This window comes from Phocoena phocoena, chromosome 4, assembly GCF_963924675.1.
Source record: "Phocoena phocoena chromosome 4, mPhoPho1.1, whole genome shotgun sequence".
In the NCBI taxonomy this organism is placed as follows: domain Eukaryota; kingdom Metazoa; phylum Chordata; class Mammalia; order Artiodactyla; family Phocoenidae; genus Phocoena; species Phocoena phocoena.
Window position 1 is genome coordinate 131,032,031 of NC_089222.1, and position 22,251 is coordinate 131,054,281.

At 37.1% G+C, this 22,251-nt stretch overlaps 1 protein-coding gene across 1 annotated transcript in view; it reads left to right on the forward strand.

The window, feature by feature from the left end:
* Positions 1–21,137, forward strand: part of MAP3K7CL (MAP3K7 C-terminal like) — a 36,883-nt gene extending 15,746 nt beyond the window's left edge. Inside the window, exons 3-4 of the mRNA XM_065876771.1 lie at positions 8,796–8,911; positions 20,957–21,137. Of these exons, the coding sequence (XP_065732843.1) occupies positions 8,796–8,911; positions 20,957–21,137 (297 nt within the window). The remainder of the gene's footprint in view (positions 1–8,795; positions 8,912–20,956) is intronic.
* The last annotated feature ends 1,114 nt before the right edge of the window (positions 21,138–22,251 follow it).

Below are 22,251 nucleotides of genomic sequence, written 5' to 3' on the forward strand. Positions count from 1 at the left end.
TTTGCAAATAAAAGAGGGAAAGCATGTTTAGATTCATATTCCCCCACCGCTATTATGGATCATTAATTCTACTTTCTTGTGCTGACAGTTTTTTTCCTTTGGGAACGTTAATGGTCTTCCCTGGCTCATGGATCATTCTTCCCAGGATTCATGGCACCTCTGGCAATTATCCAGATAATTTTTCTGTTAAAGCATCGCAAGATCCCTTTGAATTTTATAGCTTTAATTCCATTTGACATATATTAGAAATTAAGTCTACTTAATTATTTTAATCTAATGAGACTATTTCATCTTCATTGATCCTTAATGAATTAGTCAGTTGAGAAGCTGATTTCAGACTCAGGGGTTATGATACCCCCAACTTCCCCACCCTAAAATATGGTATTGCTTTGCCTCTTCATGAACAGAGAGGACCTTCCCAGCACTATAACTAAAAGCATTTCAGTAAGGGCTTGTTTTTTTGGTTGAACGATATGATTGAGTTTGTTATAAACATTTACCAGTGGCCAAGCCATTTGGTTAGGGTTGCCTCTGTCTAGGGCTGTTGTCAGTTACCTTTATTCTACACTCCAGGGTGTGAGTAACTAAAATATAAGATGGAGGGGATTGAGAGGGGAAAGATAACACAGAAAGCTACATCTAAAAGCAGACTCTTGTTTCCATGCTTAGCATAAGCATATAAATTTAAGACATTCTGCAGCAGGAAGTCTCTATTGAAAGCAATGAAGATGCTTTATGAATGAAAGGAACAATCCATTCTATGGAGCAGGCTGTCTTTACAGTCAATCCAGTGTGCTTTTATCACATAATAATGACTCTTGGGATTTAACCAACCATCATAATCCTCTACAGAAAAATAAAAGTTAGGTTACAAAGGCATATGAAGTGCCTTGTGGTTGTTACTATTTGCTTGAGGATGAACTGACCCTTACTTATCTCTGCTAGAGCCTTAGAAATGTGCCCAGTGAAAAATAATTGATAACAGCTGATTATTGCTGGCCTTCCTCTCTGAATACCCTCAGATTTAAATCCTACCCATGCATACTGAGTACCGCTAGGCAAGGGGGGTTTCCCCACAAAGGACCTCATTTGATCCCTGCAACAACTGTGTAAGCTAACTATTATGTCTCCACTTTAGGGATGAGAAATATGAGGTCAAAGTTTGGTCTACATAAATTTGCTAATTCAGACTAGATCTCTGATTCTGAATCTAGGTAGCCTTCATTTCTTTACAGCTTTGTTGGAACCTAGGGCATGCTTAAATTATGTTGATAGGTGGAGGGTTTTTGGTTTCTGGCTTGCGAAGTTGCCATAATGTGGTTATAGAACAACCTAGTAAAATCTCTTCTGGCTTCCTGATATCCGTTACACGTTCTTTCATAGTTTATAAAATGCAGCTATAAAGTATCTGTTTGGTAGATACGCTATCACCACTTTGACCCCCCAAGATTTTTCGGTTGCTTTGCCAAGAATGTGGACATGTTTAAGCATGTAATTCGTAGGGCTTCTATTTTCACGGAAGCCAAAAAAAGCCTTGGGCAAGAATAGCAGTGACAAACATTTTTCTCGATGTCTCTATTAATGCAAAATGTTGGGCAAGAGACCTTGGGCTAAGGTAGGTGTTAAAATGAACATCTCTTTATAGGCCTCAGCCCAGGGGCAGGTGGTAGGTTTGTTCTATTTTGTGCGGATTCCTTTCCTGGAATTTGGCTTCTAAATTCTTCATGTCCATTAGGGACAATGTTTGGGTAGAGCTAGTTTAGACCATACAGTCAAAAGAAAGGAGGTTCAGTTCTATGTCCATTTGTAAGAATGAATGAAAAATCACTACTTTTCTTTAGGCCTCAGTTTCCTTCTATTTGAAGAAGAGGTAATGATTGACCTTCCTCCCTTTTCTGAAGGATGGCACAATCCTTTAATAGTCACAAGGTCTGGGTCAGAACCAAATTTGTCTTAAAATTTAACCACATTGTAATGTTTTGGAGATTGTGGTTTGACCTATAGATGATCCAAAGCTAAGCTTTGTGGTCTTTGTTGCCTCGGAAAGAAGAATATGTTTTATTTGTAATCAGGTGGAGGACATGCTGATAACTAGATTGTAATAAATCTAATGGAAGTGACAGTGACTGGGGCATCGGCAACTGGCATTAGGCTGGCATGAATTTGGACCTCAGCTCCACACCTACTAGTTTTGTGATTTGGGCATGTTATTTACTTTCTGTAAACCTCACTTTTCTGACCTGCAGAGTGGACATAATATCTCACATCGTTGTGTGAATTAAATGTGATAATGAGCAGATCGAGCGTGGTGCTTGGCAAAATAATTGCTCAATTAATGTCAATTTCCTTCCCTAGTGAAATTGTTTATTGAATGAAATATTTAAGCACTAGTATCTTTATATGTGTAAAATGAAATGAGAGAAACATCTCTTTGGATTCTTGGGTTAGGAACAGAGATGCTGATGCCCTCTTCTTTAAGCTAAGGTACTTGGAAAACAATACGACTATTTTTTCAAACCAAATCGAGCAATAGCTTCAATCCCTCCTAAAGTACTCCCATCTAATCTGAGAAGACAGTAACAGGTGTCTCCGTGGTACACATTGAACTTGCTTTTTTCTCAGACAGAGTTTGGTAAGTCCAGAAACTGATGTCACCTCCACAAATAAACAATTTTGTAGCTTTGGTTGTGTACTATAGTATCTTGTTGTCCAAGCAGTCACTCCAGAAACTTCCTTTAGGTCTTGCATCAGTGTATCACTCGCTATCTGGGAAACAAAAATGGTAGAAAATGGAGGAGTCTTGGCATTCTAAGATTCTACTGCACTAGTCTTGAACATCCAGAGAAAACACTGAAAAAATGTCTGCCATTTTCTCTCTGAGGCACACGTTGAAAAGTATTTTACAGTCGTTTTTCTGGCTGCTGGGACCACACAGAAAATATATATAGATATCTTGGAGCTTAATTTGATCCCTTTAATTTTTTTTTTTTTTCTTTTTTGAGAAGCCCAGTTCATTAGGATATGCATTGTTAGAAGCGTTTGGGGCGCTCGAGTTCTTGCTCCCTTTAATATTGCCTACATCGATAGAAATGACTTAAATAGCCTTCATTCCAACATTATATAATGTATAAGATGTGTAGTATAATTAGTACTAGTGCTGACTTTGACCATAATGTAGATAGTATAGAAATGTCAATTCTTAAAATATTTTTAAAATATTTACAGTTCTTGATAACAGAGTTTTCAAATATTGCAATTAGTCCTCTCTGTGTTTTTCCATTTAGTTTTAGCAAATTATGCTTGTTAATTTGGGGACATTAAAATGCAACATGAATTTAAGCCAGTCACCCCCATTCTGCCCCCAAAATAAAGATAACACTGAGAATCAAGGAATAAATACAAATACAGTCTGCTCAGCAACTGTAGAATATTTAGCTTCCTAAATATATCTTCTGTGTGGGAAGCTGGGAGAGGAAAATTAAATTCTTACATTTTTGAAGTGGATGGGGCCAGTAGTATTTGAAGAAGCCAAGTAGAAAACGGAAACGCTTAAACTGGCTTTGCCTCTTGCGGAGAGATGCTTGGCTGGGTCTTTTCCCACGGGGCTCCTTCCAGAGGACAGAGTCCATTTCGGGAGGAGCTTGCTATAAACCGGTGGATGGGATGGTGTGGCTCAAGCCTGCATTCTTGGAACAGGAGCCTGTGGTTTCTCTCTTACTTCATCTTGTTAAATTGGTCCAGATGACTGGGGTGGATACCAGAGATAGTAGCGGCTCTCTCACACTGCCATGTAATTTAAAGCCCTTGCAAGCTCCATCCTCAGGCAGTAGCAGGATAAGGGGGGATAGAGGAAAGGGGGTGTGGAGGAAGTGCCTCCTCCTGGGCTCTGACCTCATCCAAACCCCAATCTGTGTCTTGGGAAAATGTGTTTCAATGTTGGCTTGAGACACTGTTAAGGGAAGGTCTTAATTTAACCTTCTTAGAACTGGCTGGGTTGTGAGTAGACCAGATACCATGGCATTGAGTGGACCGGAAAAGTTGTTTCTGTGACCCTACAGAGTTTGTCTCCTAGTGCCTGAAGAATACTTTTACCTTTTCATTTTCACATGAAATATCTTTGGCTTCCTTTTCTTTGAAATTCAGTATTTCATTCTTTAAGCAAGAGCGTGTGATAAATGCATACAAACCATGGGAGGATGTAGGGTAATTGTGGAGAAAATAACAAGGAAACTTTCTCTTCCTGAAGAGAAAAGAAATTCACTATCAACATGGAGTTTATTTATTGCTTTCCCATTCCCAGCACAGGATTATAAGTATGAAAATCTCTTGGATGAAATAGTCAAAATCAAGCAATGGGAACTGAAATAAAAAGTTTTATAGATAAACAAGGATTTACTGTATAGCACAGGGAAATATATTCAATATCTTTAATAACCTATAATGGAAAATAATCTAAAAAAGAATATATATATATATACAACCAACCAAACCACTTTGCTGTACATATCTGAAACTAATAAAATATTGTAAGTCAACTATACTTAAAAAAATTTTTTTAAAACTGTGTTAATTTTTATTCCAAGATATTAATAGCTGTTTTCATCTGGGTTATTACAGGCATTCTTTTACGTTATTATTATTATTTTTAGTGTGAACACATGTTAAATAGTATCTTAAATCCATGTACAGTTGATTAATTCATGGGTGCCAGTGTTTTAAATGTCACATGATGTAAGCCTACTAGTAGTTCCATTTTTAAATTGGAAACCTGATTCTTGTGCTTGAATTTTAGGAATCTATTTCCTTGGGTAAACACTTTATTCAGTGAACCCTGTTGGTCATATATTTTCTCCTGTTTTCAGGGCTTATAAGAAGGTAAGAGAGTCACTCTCAGTGAGGTCCTTATGATGCTACACACAAACCCACATTATATCATGAAACAATGAGAGTGTGCTATGTCATGCAGGACAATACATGTCATTACTCTATAGTTCTACTTTTTATATCAGGTAAATTCCTGTTGGGATGAGAACAATATGTGTTTAAAAAATTCTTTGATGAGTTTCCTGAACTGGAGTAAACATCCAATGATGTCAAATGGCTTTCTAAGAACAGTGGGTCCTGCTGACCAGAGGGCACTTTGATTTGTCCAGCAACGTTTGGGTTTAGTGGTACATGGCTCCGAATTATAAAGGGGTGAGAAATTTTAAGCTTCCTGGGGAGAAATTTGGGAAGGAGAGAAAGGTAGGGTGTGAATGAAGTGAGTCTCAGATAGGGAATCCTGGTAGCAATGCTTAGAAGATGGGCTGGGGGCAGCAGAAGGATCTAATGATACTTTTTTTTGCATTAAACTTTTTTTTTTATTGTGGTAAGAACACATAACACAAATGTTCTCTTCTTAATTTTAAGTGTACAGTTCAGTAGTGGTAAGTATATGCATATTGTTTTTTTTCTTATTTGTATTGCTGTGCAACCAATCTCCAGAACATTTTCATCTTGCAAAACTGAAACTCTATACCCATTAAATAATAATTCCTCATTTACTCCCCTCCCCTCCACCCCCAGCCCCTGGCAACTAATGAGATAATTTTACAGTGTTGTGGTGTGTTGTGCAATATAACTTCCCTTCTTGCTTAAAAAATAATTAATTTTGTTCTTTAATGCTTTCATACAAATTGGAAGAACATGTATGTACTGTTGCTGAGTTACATGTCACGCTGGGTATAGACAGAGCGTTTAGGAGCCGGAAACTGAAGTGACACCTGGCATCCTTTTACTCCCTGAAACACTGAACACTAAGTATTTTTGGCTTTTTTAAAAATTGGCACTACTTCTTAATTGTGGGCAATCTTGAAAATATTGTGACGTATAGCATGATCTTCCTGCTGAGAACATATGAGGACACTGAATATATCCTGAAATACTCTATATCCTAATGTCCCCTTAGCATGATCATGTTACCTGTACATAAAAACATCTTCAAATTTCCCACAATTAAATAGTGCCAATGAAAAAAGAAGTCATGAAAACATTTCCCCCTTAGTAAAAAGCATGCAGGTTGGCAAGCCAAGGGGGAAAAGAGGACTCTCTCTTCTTAAGAAAATTATTAGCTGTAATTTTTCAGTTTTTCTTTTAAATTAAAGCAGCAAAGGGTATTTCTCCCTTTCCATGGCTGCTCTCATCTGTATCCTCTTAGGCATGCAAACACAGACTCCTAAAATCTTCCGGCTGTCACATAGGTAACTATGCTGAATTCGTGGTTCAGGTACCTCCATGTGGCAAGTTATGGGCTGAACTGGGTGTAGTTTATGAGTGTTCATGAGGACAGGAAATAGGATACATTGAGTCTTGGGGCTTACCAGTATGCAAGTCCTTTAACAGGGCACAGATGGTTTAATAGCAGCTTGGTGAGGGTGCCCAGAGTAAATTGCTTTCATTCCCCTTACTATTATACCTGGTCATTTGCCAGTGTAACAGGTGAAAATTGATGAGGGGGTGGTGATTTCTAGGATTGGAGGACCCAGGAGTTCTGAATGCCTTTGGCAATGCCTTTATCTCCTGCGGTGAGTTGTACTGTAATACTCCCGGGCACTACTTTTTAATTTATTTCACTATAGAAAGAGGTAATGGCTCCAACAGGCTGAGTTTATGCTGTGAATATGTTCATGGGGCAGTAGGGAAAGATGCTACATAATATAATTATTAGATGAATTTCCATGGATTAGAACACAACAGATGTTCCACATAAAGGTTAGTTTCATCCAAGTCTATTTCAAATTTTATTTCCTTTAGAAGATCTCTACTCAGAGGCTTCATGATAAATAGGAAGGGTCATCTTACTTATCAATCAGATTTTATAGAATTTTGTAGAACTTTCTAGAATTTCTTTTGCATCCTGGGTGAGGTCACTAAATATGACACCCAAAGAAATCTGTGTCCTGGAAGAATATATAGTGAGAGGAGCAAGTAGTAAGAAATTCATTAGTATAAATTAATTAATATAAAATTAGTGAGACTATGACCTAGTCAGACACATAGTTTACATATAAAGACTATTGTGAAGAGAGGATTAGACAGAAGAGCCTATTTAACAATTAAGTCATATTTCTCAGATATTATATAACATTTTTCTATAAATAATTGAAAAAGGTGATTAAAACACTCTTTAAAAGACTATTAGCTAGTATTTCTCCAAGTAATGCTTTTAATAATGTGCCACTATAGAGCAGAAACTAACACACCATTGTAAAGCAATTATACTCCAATAAAGATGTTTTTTTTTTGCGGTACGGGGGGCTCTCACTGTTGTGGCCTCTCCCATTGCGGAGCACAGGCTCCGGACGCGCAGGCTCAGTGGCCATGGCTCACGGGGGCAGCCGCTCCGCGGCATGTGGGATCTTCCCGGACCGGGGCACGAACCCGTGTCCCCTGCATCGGCAGGCGGAGTCTCAACCACTGCGCCACCAGGGAAGCCCCAATAAAGATGTTTTAAAAAAAGAAATAATGTGCCACTAATTAGAGCTAAGGATTACAAACTCAGGGAAAGCTAGTTCTTTAAAAATAATTTCTGGAAAGAAGATTTTCAACATGTTTCGGTTAGAAAGGCTTGAATGCTGGCCTCTGTTTCCCTCATGGATGGGAGAGAAGCAAAGACAGGAAGCCTTGTTCTCTTTGGCCACACGCTTTATAAGCATCGTTTCATTTGGGGTTTGGTCTTTCATATGCTCTGTTAATTCTTGCAAGCATTATTTCCAGGCCAGCATCATTTTATCAGTTTGGATTCCTTTCTTTTTTTAAAAAATAATTTTTATTGGAGTATAGTTGATTTACAATGTTTTGTTAGTTTCAGGTGTCCAGAAAAGTGAATCAGTTATACATATACAAATATATCCACTCTTTTTTAGATTCTTTTCCCATATAGTTCATTACAGAGTATTGAGTAGAGCTCCCTGTGCTATACAGTAGGTCCTTATTAGTTATCTATTTTTTTTTTTTTTTTTTTTTTTTTTTTTGCGGTACGCGGGCCTCTCACTGCTGTGGCCTCTCCTGTTGCGGAGCACAGGCTCCGGACATGCAGGCTCAGCGGCCATGGCTCACGGGCCCAGCCGCTCCGCGCCATGTGGGATCTTCCTGGACCGGGGCACGAACCCGTGTCCCCTGCATCGGCAGGTGGACTCTCAACCACTGCGCCACCAGGGAAGCCCAGTTACCTATTTTATATATAGTAGTGTGTATATCTCAATCCCAATCTTCCAATTTACCCACCCCCCCATTCTCCCTTCGTAACTATAAATTTGTTTTCTATATCTGTGACTATTTTTGTTTTATGAATAAATTCATTGGATTCTTTTCTTGTAGGGCTCCTCCACTCTACAAGATTTGATAGAGCTACAGGAACAGAAAACAAGGGGGGGATTGAAACAGACAACTGAACTATTTCCCCATCACTAATTCTCTAAAGCAGAGTCTAAGATTTCTGGGGAAAAGTACAGAATTATTAGAGGACTTATTTTTCCTCCAGCGCATGGCAGGTAACTGATCTGTAATGGGTCTTATGGCTCTGGCTTGGGCCTGAGAATGCCCTGGAATAACACAGAAAGATACATATGGGGAGGATCAGACCACTTCTCTATTTGAAGTCAAGTAGAATCAGCTGAACTCTGTCCAATGAGGGTTGACAGTGCTATTCTCATGCAAAAACTCTCCTTCTAAAGAACATCAGTAGAGCACGATGGTTGGTAATTTATTCTGCTACAAGGAAATGGACTGATTTCTTCTTCTTGTTGTTTGTGAAGCCTCTGCCGCCTTGTCATGACTCCATGGAATCCATGCAGGTGTTCAAACAGCACTGCCAGATAGCAGAAGAATACCGTGAAGTTAAAAAGGAAATCGCCCTGCTTGAGGAAAGAAAGTAAGTACTGTCCCCCTGAGCACCCTCAGCCCTGAATGCTGACTGCTGGTCATGGACCAGGGGTCATGGATTGGGAGTGGCAGGGGAGGAAAAGGCTGAGCATGGGAGCAAGAGGGAGGGAAACATACAGGGAGGAGAACTGACATTCTGTAGTTCAGAGGTTACACGCATGTCATGTTTGATTCTAGAAATGATCCAAATGGAACGGCGCTAGATGAAATGCTTTACAGAGTAGTGAGGGGAACCACAGGAGTGCTTCCTACTCAAATTTAATTTTTTAATGAGCATTCTTTAGTTCAGGAAATGAAAGATGCCAAAATACCACCTAGAGCCACATTATGTTCCATGTGAATGTGCCCAAAGGCCCCAGAGCACTTTGTCTTGGGGTGAATTTTAATTAATGCTTGAATGGTGGAGTACCCACATGAGGTAAAGAAGTCACTGTGATGGCTCTTTGGAATAATGTAAAAGGATTAGTTGCCTAACTACATTTTATAGCCCAATAGTCCAGTAAGTTTTTATCTTGATAGCTTCCATTACCATTACAGTTCTGCTATAGGGAATTAGGCAGTTCTATTAATTAAAGCACTATCACTTTACTTATTCATAACTTTATGCTTCAGAATTCTCCTTTTGATTGCACTAAATTCTGCTGATGTCTACCCAGTGATCCCCATTCTTTCATACTTTCAAAGCATCATAGCGCTGGTCGGTTTGTACTTACACATTTATTAGGGAGATCTTTTGATGAATATTTGCATCTCCTGCCAAGTGGTAAGTGTCATAAAAGGGAAGATAGTCAGGTGTCTCTCACCATCATATTCCTGAAGCCTAGCACAGTGCATGGCATGTAGATACTGAATAAATTTTTGTTGAATGAGTGACACATAATCCAAACATACTGTGAGTCTGTAAGTTTCTGCTTCTTCCCTTCTTCTTACTGGAGTGATACATGGTATCACTCCATATTTATATCAGTATTTATACTTTGTATTTATATTTATATAAAACTTATTTTTTAAATGAATATAAATGAAATATATTTTGTTTTGAGAGATTTATGAAATTCGTGGGACTCTTTGGAGACTCCCCAGAATAGTGGTTGCACAGTATAATATGCTAGGGAGCAGCATGGGTTTTAGGGTCAGACTTCTACATTCACTGTAAGACCACAGTTAGCATGTTATTTTCTTACTTCCTTGCTTCAAACATAAAGTCTTACCTGGACTTTTGGTTATAGGGCATTGAAGGATGCTTATGAGGAAATCAGAAATACAACTTTTCCTTTGTATGTCTGAGACTTTCTTTTCGGTCTAAGAGTTTTCATAAATTGGTCGGAATGCTTAGATTGTCCATTTACACACAATATGAGCCCTAAAAACAGTTTCATAAAGGAGCAGAGGAAGCTTACTAATAATGTGACCAGTGATTAAGTTAAAGGAGGACTTGTATAATCAGTAGCCTATAAAGGTATCTTCCAGTGGGTGTACGTCTGTGTGTGTGTGTGTGTGTGTGTGTGTGTGTGTGTGTGTGTGTGTGAGAGAACTGTGGTGTTGTGACAGGAAAAAGCCCCAGGTAATTATGTATTTATTTGTAAACACTTTAGGCTGGAAGTATAGTGTTATTTAAATTAACCCCATGTGTAGCTTTTTTGGGTGGGGGCAATGCAAGACTTACCCACTAAATTATATATTTTGTAAATTTATGTTTTTGTATATTGCATTAAAAAATACAATAGGATAACAATATGAGAGTGATTCATGTTTATTAAAACATATTCCTGCTGTTTCTGCAAAACTAATCTTACTTCCTCCCTAAACCTCTTTGAACTTTGGAGTTTTCTTGAAACCATGATGTTGTCTTCTTTTTTCTTTTCTTCCTAATAATTGACTAGATAAGAGACAAAGACCAAATTCTTTGATTTTTTTTTTCCTTTCTTTTTTATAAAGTCTCTCAAGTTCCTTTTCTTCATTCCCACTTCTGCCATTTGGGATCAGGGCTTGTTACTTCAAATCTTGATCAATGTAATATTATAACTGCTTTCCCTACCTACGGTTTCCTATTGCTAGAGAAGGGCACCCAGTGCTTGGCCTGGATTGAAAGATCTACCTTGGGCCTTAGTACCTCTGCAGAATGTTCTAGCTCATCCTTTGTCTTCAGCTACGTTGACCTATTCACTTTGTCCACCTCGGTGCCCTTGCTCGCACCAGGCTCTCAGTATAGAGTCTCCCTCCTTCCTCTTCACCTGTCCAAATGCTATCCTTGAAAAGAGCTTAGCCTGTATCCCTAGTCCAACCAACCCACAGTGATCAGTGCTTTTCCTGGATGAAGGAAATTCACTGGAATGATTCTTTGGGCACTTTTTGTGGGCTAGTGTTATCAATAGCTATCCACTGAAGTTTCTGTCCTTTCTGACTATGTATAGTTCTCTGCAGACCTGGATAACCTTTAGCATCTCTTTGGATCCTAATCACTGAATAGGGAGCTGCACGTAGGGTAAAATACGAATAGGGGTGATTTACAGTAGCTGATGATAGGAAACTGTTATATCCTCCATGTATGCATTTTTAAAATTTGTATTGTCTGTATTTAAAATATGGAGTCAATATCAGCAATAAAGAATTGCTAAGATAAATTGTTAAAATTCAAAGTAGGGTTATATTTTATATCTATAAATAAATGAACTTGGTCCTCCAAGGGTTATGGGTGATCCGTGTTTTCATTAACGCTTTACTGAAGTAGAAATTCATTTTACAACAGATATTTTCCTGAACAGTCTTTGTGTTCAAGCAAGATAAATTGGGCCAAATGGATTTGACCCAAGTAAATTCACTCTCCATTTTTTTGATGATTTGGATGGGAATTTCTTCCCCATCATTTAATAAAGTGTGGCTGATTATGTTGCTTCCAGTGATTGGCTAGCATACGCTGGACACACAGAGAGTCACTAAATCAGGTATTTTAAAAGAGAGTTTTTGAATATTGGAGCCATATGGGCACAGGTTAAGCTGAACTTCTCTCTCATTTCCAGAGGGGGTCTCCCTGGACCTAGTTTGGGAGACTTCGCAGAGGGGAGGGGAGAAGAGTTGATTATAACTATTGTTTTAAATCATGTCTGTTGGGTGGATAAAGATAGTCAAACATTTGCTGGGATTACAAATTCAGCATGGGATGAATTTAATTTAAAGAATAGCTTCTGGCTTATTGACCAGTGATATGCAAAAAGCTTGTTCTTACTTTCATTGGAAAATTTTCTCTTCTCAACTGAAAAAAATGACAATTTTATTGAAAGCTTTAAAAATTTACCAAGAATTCTGACATTTTTACAGAACTGCTACTATCATTTTTGCCTATTTTTTCTAGGCCTTTTGGATGTGAATAGGCATTTCTATATAATTGCTTATATAGTAACATAAAATGTATGCATACTTTTTTCAATAAATATTATAAGCATTTTTATAGAACACATATAGGTTTTGTGTATGTAATGGAAACTCATGGAAGTGAGATACAGATATTTTATGGCATTTGACATTTATCACTGAATTGTTTGGCAGTTTAAAAAATATATGGTTAAACTATAATTAGTTCTACAAATAGATTTACAATTAGTAAAACTTGCTTTGTGTTTTATCTTGTTCAGAGGAGAGACCACTCTTCTGCTCTATATATGAAAAATTGTGCGAGGTGCTCCGGTGTTTAGAAGATTGACTTAGACTGTCAGAAGAAGATAAAATCTTAGAAAAGTCAGGTTGAAAAATGTTATATAGCTTAAAAGAAATATATCAGTGGCTTAAAAAATAATTCAGTGGTTTTCAGTAGACTCACAGAGCTGTGAAACCACCATCACGATTTTAGAACATTTTCATTGCCCCAGAAACAAACCTTGTACCCCTGAGTGGTCACTCCTCATTCCCTCCCGCCGGCCACTGGCAACCACTAGTCTACTTTCTATCTCTATGTATTTGCCTATTCTGGATATTTGGGATAAATGGAATCATGCAGTATGTGGTCTTTTGTGACTGGCTTCTTTCACTTAGCATAATATTTTCCGGGTTCATCTTCGCTGTGGCATGCATCAGTGCAGGCAGACCTCAGAGGTACTGCAGGTTCGGTTCCAGACCACTACAATAAAGCAAGTATTACAACAGAGAGTCACACAAATTTTTTGGTTTCCCAGTGAATACAAAAGTTATGTTTACACTATACTGTAATCTATTAAGTGTGCAATAGCATTATGTCTAAAAAAAACCATACATACTTTAACTAAAAAACACTTTATTGCTAAAAAATGCTAATCATCATTTGAGCCTTCAGCAAATCGTGGTCTTTTTCCAATAATAAAATCAAAGATCACTGATCACAGATCACCATTACAAATATAATAATAATGAAGAAGTTTGAAATATTGCAAGAATTACTAAAATGTGACACAGACATATGAAATGAGCAAATGCTGTTGGAAAAATGGTGCCAATAGACTTGCTCATTGCAGGGTTGCCAAAAACCTTCAATTTGTAAAAAAACACGGTATCTGCACAACACAATAAAGCAAAGTGCAATAAAATGAGGTATGACTGTACTTCATTCCTTTTTATTGTCAAATAATGTTCCGTTATATGGTTATATCACATTTTAGTTAGCCATTTGTCAGTTGATGGACATTTGGGTTGTCTGTACTTTTGGCTATTATGAATAATGCTACTACAAACATTTATGTATAAGTGTTTGTGTGGATGTACCTTTTCAATTCACTTGGGTGTGTACCTAAGAGTAGAATTACTGAGTCATATGATAACCCAATGTGTAAACTTCTGAGGAGCTGCCAGACTATTCCTAAAGTGGAATATTCCTACACCATTTTATATTCCCATCAGAAATGTATGAAATTTCCAATTTCTCCACATTTTGCCAACACCTATTATGTCTTTTTGATTATAGCTATGCTAGTGGGTGTAAAATGATGTTTCTTTGTGGTTTTCATTTACACTTCCTGATAGCTAAAAATGTTGAACACCTTTTCATGTGCTTTTTGGCATTTCTATGACTTCTTAGAGAAATGTCCATTCAGGTCCTTTGCCCATTTTTAAATTGAGTTATTTGTCTTTTTATTATTGAGTTTAAAATGTTGTATATAATTTTAGTTGCAAAACATTAGAAAAGTGTTTTCATATGAGAGTACCACAATCAGTATAAGACCTGTATTTTCATGCCTTTTTTAAGATACACAAAATGATGATTGAGGGAACAACATCTCGTTGAGGGGAACATATCAGGATGGGGGAAAAGGGAGCATAAGTAATTTGTAAAGGCATAGTCTAGAAATAGCCCTATTCTGATTTGTTTTTAGTCATGGTATTTACTTTATCCTGAAATTTCCAACAAGAGGTTTTTATTATTAATCAGAAACATTTATTTCTTTATGGGCATTCCTGAAGGCAGAGGCTTTTAAACTGGCTTCTAGGAAACCTCTCAGAGATTGGGGATGGTGAGGGTGATGGGGGGGCGGGGCACTGTACAAGGGCCAAACAGGGGAAGTTCAATTTTATGTGTTTTATTTGCTTCACTTCAGGGTACAATTTTCTTTGCAAAACGATACCGCAGTTAGAAAACATTGAAAACCAAACCTCACTTTTTTATTCCAGGCACATTTTTCTTAAATCTTTACACAGCCCTCAGAAAGCAGGTTTCCACTGTCATAAAGAAACAATAAATTGAGGTATTTCTCCACAAGTGTTTGCAGGGTATGTAGTAATGTGTGGAAAGTTCTATCCTCATTCCTAAGATGTCTAACATGGATAAGATGTCTTTTGTATAATTTATAGGTTTTGAGTTCATTTTCCAACAGTGGAGATACACTCCCCGAGACTAACAGTCTATCGAGAATTGAGGACAGGGCTTGGTTTGCAATAGGATTTCAACAAATACTTGTCAAGTGAATGAGTAGAAGAACCAAAGAACTGTCTTGGCTCTTCACTCAGAGGCAGAGGTGTGGACAAGGGGATTCTTTTTATTTTGCAACATCTTTATTGGAGTATAATTGCTTTACAATGGTGTATTAGTTTCTGCTTTATAATAAAGTGAATCAGCTATACATATACATATGTCCCCATATCTCCTCCCTCTTGCATCTCCCTCCCACCCTCCCTATCCCACCCCTCTAGGTGGTCACAAAGCACCGAGCTGATCTCCCTGTGCTATGCGGCTGCTTCCCACTAGCTATCTATTTTATTTGGTAGTGTATATATGTCCATGCCACTCTCTCACTTCATCCCAGCTTACCCTTCCCCCTCCCCGTGTGGACAAGGGGATTCTTTTGTTTGAGGATTTAGTTTTATGTGAAATCCCAATATACCAGATTTCATTAGACTGTGAGATTACACTTTCCATTTATGCCCCAGTCATAATGATTTGTGCCTTTTATACCTAATTATAGGCAGTCCAGTCTTTTAACTGGAATCTCATTCCCAGGTATCTCTCCACCTAATCCTCTCTGCCTGGAACCACATTAAAAGGGACAGAATATTTACCTCTCTTCAGTGAGAGTGCCTTTAATTTTGTATCCCTTGCTAAGGAAAGAAACTCCAATCTTTAGGGGAGCAGAATGAGGAAACATTTTTCCCTCAGCCAGTTTCCCCAGTTGTTAGCATGTTACATTACCATGGTACATTTGTCGAAACTAAGAAACTGACATTGATGTATTACTATTAACAAACTCTAGATTTTACTTGGAATTCATCTAATTTTTCAATTAATGTATTCTGTTGATATTTTTGGTAGACTCCAGTCTTCTATTGAAATATATCATCTGTTCTTCTATTTCTTGAATATATTAATCATAGTTATTTTAAGTCTATGTCTAAGAGAAAGACAAATACTGATGATATCACTTATATGTGAAATTTAAAAAAATACAACAAACTAGAGAATATAACAAAAAAGAAGCAGGCTAGCAGATATAGAGAATAAACTAGTGGTTACTAGTGAGGAGTGGGAAAGGGGAGGGGCAGTATAGAGGTAGGCACGTAAGAGCTACAAACTATTAGGTATAAAATAAGCTACAAAGATATATTGTACAACACAGGGAATATAGCCAATATTTTATAATAACTATAAATGGAGTATAACCTTTAAAATTTGTGAATCACTATATTGTACACCTGTAACATATAATATTGTACAGCTGCTATACTTTAATTAAATTACTTAATTAATTAAAATAAGGAAACAAACAAAAAACAGAAGAGGAAAACATTTTGCCTTTCCCCTTATTCCTAACCCAGAATTTAACTCTTTTTCGGGTGATTGTTAGTGGAAATCTCCATTTCCTATAGAGTAGGGATTTTTAACTAGGCTGATTCCTCAGCCTCCTACCCCTAGGACATTGGCGATGTCTAGAGACATTTTTGGTTGTGATGATGTGGGGTGAGGGGAGGTGCTACTGACATCTAGGGAGTAGAGGCCAAGGATACTGCTAAACCTTCTATAATGCCAGTGTCTGGGACAGCCACCAACAATAAAGAGTTGGCCCAAAAGATCAATTGTGCCAAGGCTGAGAAACTCTAGAGCAAATCTTACTTCTTCCTGCAAAGGTAAGGTGTTGCCCTTTGGCTCCCAGAAGATAGGGTAAATTTATTCTTCCTGCATCATTCACTTGTAGGGCTTCAATACCAAAGCCTAGACTGTGTTTTGGAAATTCCATTTCAATACCATTTATTGTTCCTTCACCTGCATAAGATGAAGGTGAACTTTCACATCCTTTATGTCATCTTGAAGCATCTACTCCTCTCCTGTGTATAAATGTTGGTGCTGGAACACACATCTTTCAAGAACCACTAACAGTACAGTCTAAATCACGATTTAAGCTAAAATTCTCCTATGATGAAGATAGTATTTTATTACACTATTATTTTTTTAAATTAATTAATTTAATTTTATTTATTTTTGGCTGCATTGGGTCTTCATTGCTGCACGCAGGTGTTCTCTAGTTGTGGCGAGCGGGCGCTACTCTTCATTGTGGTGCGCAGGCTTCTCATTGCGATGGCTTCTCTTGTTGAGGAGCATGGGCTGTAGGTGCGTGGGCTTCAGTAGTAGTGGCTCATGGCTCTAGAGCACGGGCTCAGTAGTTGTGGGCGCATGGGCTTGGTTGCTCTGCGGCACGTGGGATCTTCCTGGACCAGAGCTCGAACTCATGTCCCCTGCATTGGCAGGTGGATTTTTAACCACTGTGCCACCAGGGAAGACCCTTTGTTACATTATTATTCAAAACTTTAGCTCCTGGGGACTAAACTGCCTAGGATTTTGTCTTTTCCAAATAAAAGTCTTTAGTTAACTTAGAAAGTTCCAAGAGTTCTGGTCTTTCCAGAAACAGAGAAATACTTGTACTAATGATGAATCCATTTCCCAACCTCCTACAACATAAAGAATCTCCTTAATTCTGAAATTAGTTTGCAGAAAGTTTTAAAGTTCTCTTTACCGACTCACTTGGATTTCCCCTTCCCCCATTTGTTTTAGCAAATAAAAACTTTTCCAGGCATGTTGCTTAGGATGGGGCCAGCAGATGATCTATGGTGGACCCAAGGTTATGACCTTTTCACTGTTGAGGTACATCATCTGGAAAACTATGGTATAAATAAGATTCCTGTAATGATGGTCTTCTACACCTTTATCACATTACGCTGAAGGGAAATGATAAACAAGAAATCAAAGGCAGGACCACATTCTAGCCAATTGTACATATTGACTTGCTCCCCAGATCATCTATTTATAAGATCTTTGTAGGTTGATGTGCTGGGGTTTAAATATGAATTGCTGTTGAATGAGCATCAATTTTTCTATATAACTAGGTCTTGGACAGGAGGCAACAGACGTTTTGACAGTATTCATTAAATAGATGTGTAACTGCTTATCAAACACATGAAATTAATTTAGAAACCTATCAGTTGAGTCTTCTTGATTCCAGTAAGGAACAAATTATTATTGACTTTCTCCAATGCAAGAAAATTGGATTAGACAATCATGACCATTCCTTTCAGTTGTAAAATCTGTGATTTATTTTCCCTGCTAGTCAAAACTAATAACAGATATCCTCAGGAATTTTAAATGAGGTTAGATATGGAGCCTGGACAGTAGCCATTTTTTGTGTGACACAGTTAATTTGAAAAGAAGAAAAGAACAGGAGTAGATGATCTGATGGGTGAGGGATTTAGAGGCATGTCCCTTTTTACTTACATAAAGTTTACTAATCAATTTCTTTAAGATAGTTACATAAGAAACTTTACTAATATTTAATTATTGACATTTATTGCTTAAACTATGGAGGCAAAGAACCTTAAGCATTTAATCAGAAGGATAGGTTCGATTCATGGCTGTTTCTTATTAGGTATGTGGCTTTTTCCAATTATATTAAGCACTTTGAGTTTCTGTTTCCTCATCTTTAAAATATACGTTGTCTCTGAGGTACTCTTCGATTATATTTATTCAATAACTATTTATTGGGAGACTTTATATTCTTTTTTTTTTCCCCTTTGGCCACACTGAACCTGACCAGGGATCAAACCCATGGCCCCTGCAGTGGAAGAGCGGAGGCCTAACCACTGGACCACCAGGGAATTCCCTATATTCTTTCTTTAAACCATTTTAAAAAATTGAAGTATAGTTAATTTACAAGGTTGTGTTAGTTTCAGGTGTATGGCAAAGTGATCCAGTTTTATACAAATATATATATATATATATAAATTCTTTTTCAGATTCTTTTCCATTATAGGTTATTACAAGATATTGAGTATAGTTCCCTGTGCCATACAGTAGGTCCTTGTTGTTTAACTATTTTATATATGGTAATGTGTATATGTTAATCCCAAACTTCTAATTTATCTCTGGGAGCCTTTATATTCCAAATACTATAGAAGAGTCAAAGATCAATAAGAGCCCAAAGGAACCTTGTGTATATGCATATGAATGTTCCAGATTATCTTCCCTTTGTCCCTGTTGGGCACTTTATTTCCGGTGCCTGGTTTTGCTCAGTGGTCACCAAATTGGGTACACAAAGCCGTCTGTTGAATGCAGGAAGAAAATACTAGAACTTCTATTCTGATTTGTTTTTTATCCTTTTCCTGGGGCAACTGTGTGATAGTTTCAAATTTACAGAAGAGTTACAAAAATGGTAAAAAGAACCCTCATACTTCCTTTACTGCATTCATTAATTATTAAGAATTTCCCCAGTTGTGCTTTATTCTCCCTCTCCCAAAGCTACATACTACTGGGGCTCTCTCTCTCTTTCTCTCTTAGAGAGATGGGGTGTCTATCCATCTATCTATATCACATGCACATATACAATTATATATATGTATATATATATATATATATATATATATATATATATATATATATCATGCTCCATTGCCCTAAATACTTCAGGGAGTATTTTCTAAGAACAAGGACATTCTCTCACTTGACATCAATACAATAATTAAAATTAAGAAATTTAGCATTGATACAGTAGTAATATCTAATTCACAGGCCATATTTAAATTGCATCACTTTCCCAATAATGTCCTTCACAGCTTTTTTTTTTTCCAATCCAGAATTGCACATTGCATTTCATTGCCATTTCTCTTTAGTTTTTCTAAATATGAAGCAGTTTTAATATTTTGAAGCATACAGGCTTCAAATGCTTTTGTAACGTTTCCCTCAATTTGAGGTTGTCTGATGTGTGCATTTTTTGGCAGGAATACCACAGAAAAGATGTTGTGTCTTTTGTGATGCATGGGGCATCTATTGGTCTCATTACTAATGATGTCAAGTTTAATCACTTGGTTCAAGTGGTCTTCCAGGTCTCTGCACTTTTGCATACAGAGGAGAAAGAAACATGACATACCCTTATGTTGAAGCAAAGGAAAATTCAGTTAAGTCTAGTTTAGGTTTAACTGACACGTATAAGGGGAATGGACCTGTTTTGGGTTGTCATGTTTATTAAATCTAAATATAGACTGCAAATCTTTAGTTCCTTATTATGTGTATTTACATCAATGAATTATTTACAAATATTTATTGTTTTAGGCGTTATCACTACAAGTTCCCTCCAATAACCTTAGCTTGCTTCCTAAATTCAGGAGTCAGGACAGCACCAAACATAGAGATATTGCTTTGTTAGTTAGGGTGACAAGATATATATAAGGGCTAGGGAAAGACATGGAAAATAATATCTGCAGGAGGCAACTGGAATTTCTTCATAAAGATTTGTTACTTTGCCTAGTAAAGATTTGTTAAACTCAGAAATAGAAAACAAAAGAAGATAATAACTGAATTTGAAGGACAAAACTTAGGTAAAGGACAAACTATGATTCACCTATCCGTAAGACAATAGCATTTTAAACTATAAACAAATTTTCTGTTTTTTTCCTACAGAATAGTCATAATTTTTATAAGTTGTTGTACTCTTTAAAAGATCACCCCCTTTGACTGTCAAAGGATTTGTTGAGCTTTTTCTGGTATATGTTTATTTTATTTCTATTTATTTATTTATTTTTAATTGGAGTATATTTGCTTTACAATACTTTGTTAATTTCCACTGTACAGCAAAGTGAATCAGCTTTATGTGTATTTATATCCCCTCTTTTTTAGATTTCCTCCCCATTTAGGTCACCACAGAGCATCGAGTTGAGTTCCCTGTGCTGTACAGTAGGTTCTCATTAGTTATCTATTTTCTACATAGTATCAATACTGGATATATGTCAATCCCCATCTCCCTATTCATCCGATTCCCCCCTTCCCCCTTGGTATCCATACATTTGTTCTCTGTATCTGCGCTGGTATATGTTTAATATTTTGGATATATCTAGACGAGGTGTTGGAATAAAATAAAGGCATCTAACATTTGTGAAGTTGGAAAAATAAAAGTAATTCATTGGAGGCAAGCAGAGATGGGTAAAATTTAGAAGAGTAGAATGACATATTCGACTTCCATTATGCTGTTGCTATATAATTCAATTTGTTTGCATTATGTTTTATGCTTCTTCCTCACCTGCCCCCCTGAATCTTCAGAAAGGAGCTCATTGCCAAGCTGGATCAGGCAGAAAAGGAGAAGCTGGATGCCGCTCAGCTGGCTCGGGAATTTGAGGCACTAACGGAGGAGAATCGGACATTGAAGCTGGCCCAGTCCCAATGTATAGAACAACTGGAGAAACTTAGAATACAGTATCAGAAGAGACAGGGTTCATCCTAATTTGAAATTATTCAATGTGAGCATAAGAGGTTGGTGGCTGCTATGCACTGGCCAAAAGATTTTTATTTTAAAGGGATAGTGAGTAAACTCTATTGCTTCTCCTTATTACCCACATGGCCGACGTCTATACTAACGAGTTTAATGCTTGCCTGCTATAGTTTGAGAGAAGGGTTATTTTATTTTAAATAAGGTAATTAAAACAAACCTATTACCAGATGTTTTCAGAGATCATAATTCGTTTCCAAAGATATTTTTTTTTCTTATTTAGCAAAATACGATCATACTGTAGATCTGGGTAGAAAATGATAGAAATAGAACATTGACTGATTCTACTAAGAATCATGGACAGAATTCAGCCATGAAACAAACTAGTAAGATGCTCACTGCAGTTTCTTATCTGTGTATTTTAAAATTTCACATCTTCAGTATTTCTACGGTGCTCTAATCTGAACTGCCAGAAACTTCTCCAAACATATTTATGTTCACCAGAGTTAGGTTTAATCCCTCAATGATTGATTGTACTAAGAATAAATGGTTGCATATCATAAAAGCTTTCTCATGAAAATATTAGCGGAAAGCATGTTTGTGCCAGAAGCACATTTGCCAGTGCTAACTTGCTGTTGTAATAAAAAGCTGATAAGGCTGCATTTTCTCCATGCCACGTTACCTCGTGGTAAACATCTCTGCCTTTGCTTGTGTGTGTTTTGGGAGAAATGGAAAAGTATTGTTTGGACATTACCTTGGTGAGTTCCCATGAAAACAGCCCAGTAATTTGAACAGTAAAATTCTAACTATTACTCTGTTTTGGATTTAAGGAGATGTTTTGGATCAATGATAACTAATAAGAATATATGAGTAAATTTAAGATTAAAATGATTTTTCCCTTGTTCTATCTATCACCATAGTTTTCCAAATTGATCTCTTTGTTTTATGTCCATTTCTATTCCTGTAACTTCTTTTTCATTAAACATAGATCAAAACTCTCAGTCTGTATTTTGTCTCTTTCTTAACCTCAATTTATGCTAAAAGTTGGGATGGGTTAACCCTAGTCAGAATTTGCTCTTAGTTGTATTTGGAAGTGCCAAAAAAGCGGTGAAGTCCCTTTTCTTGTAAG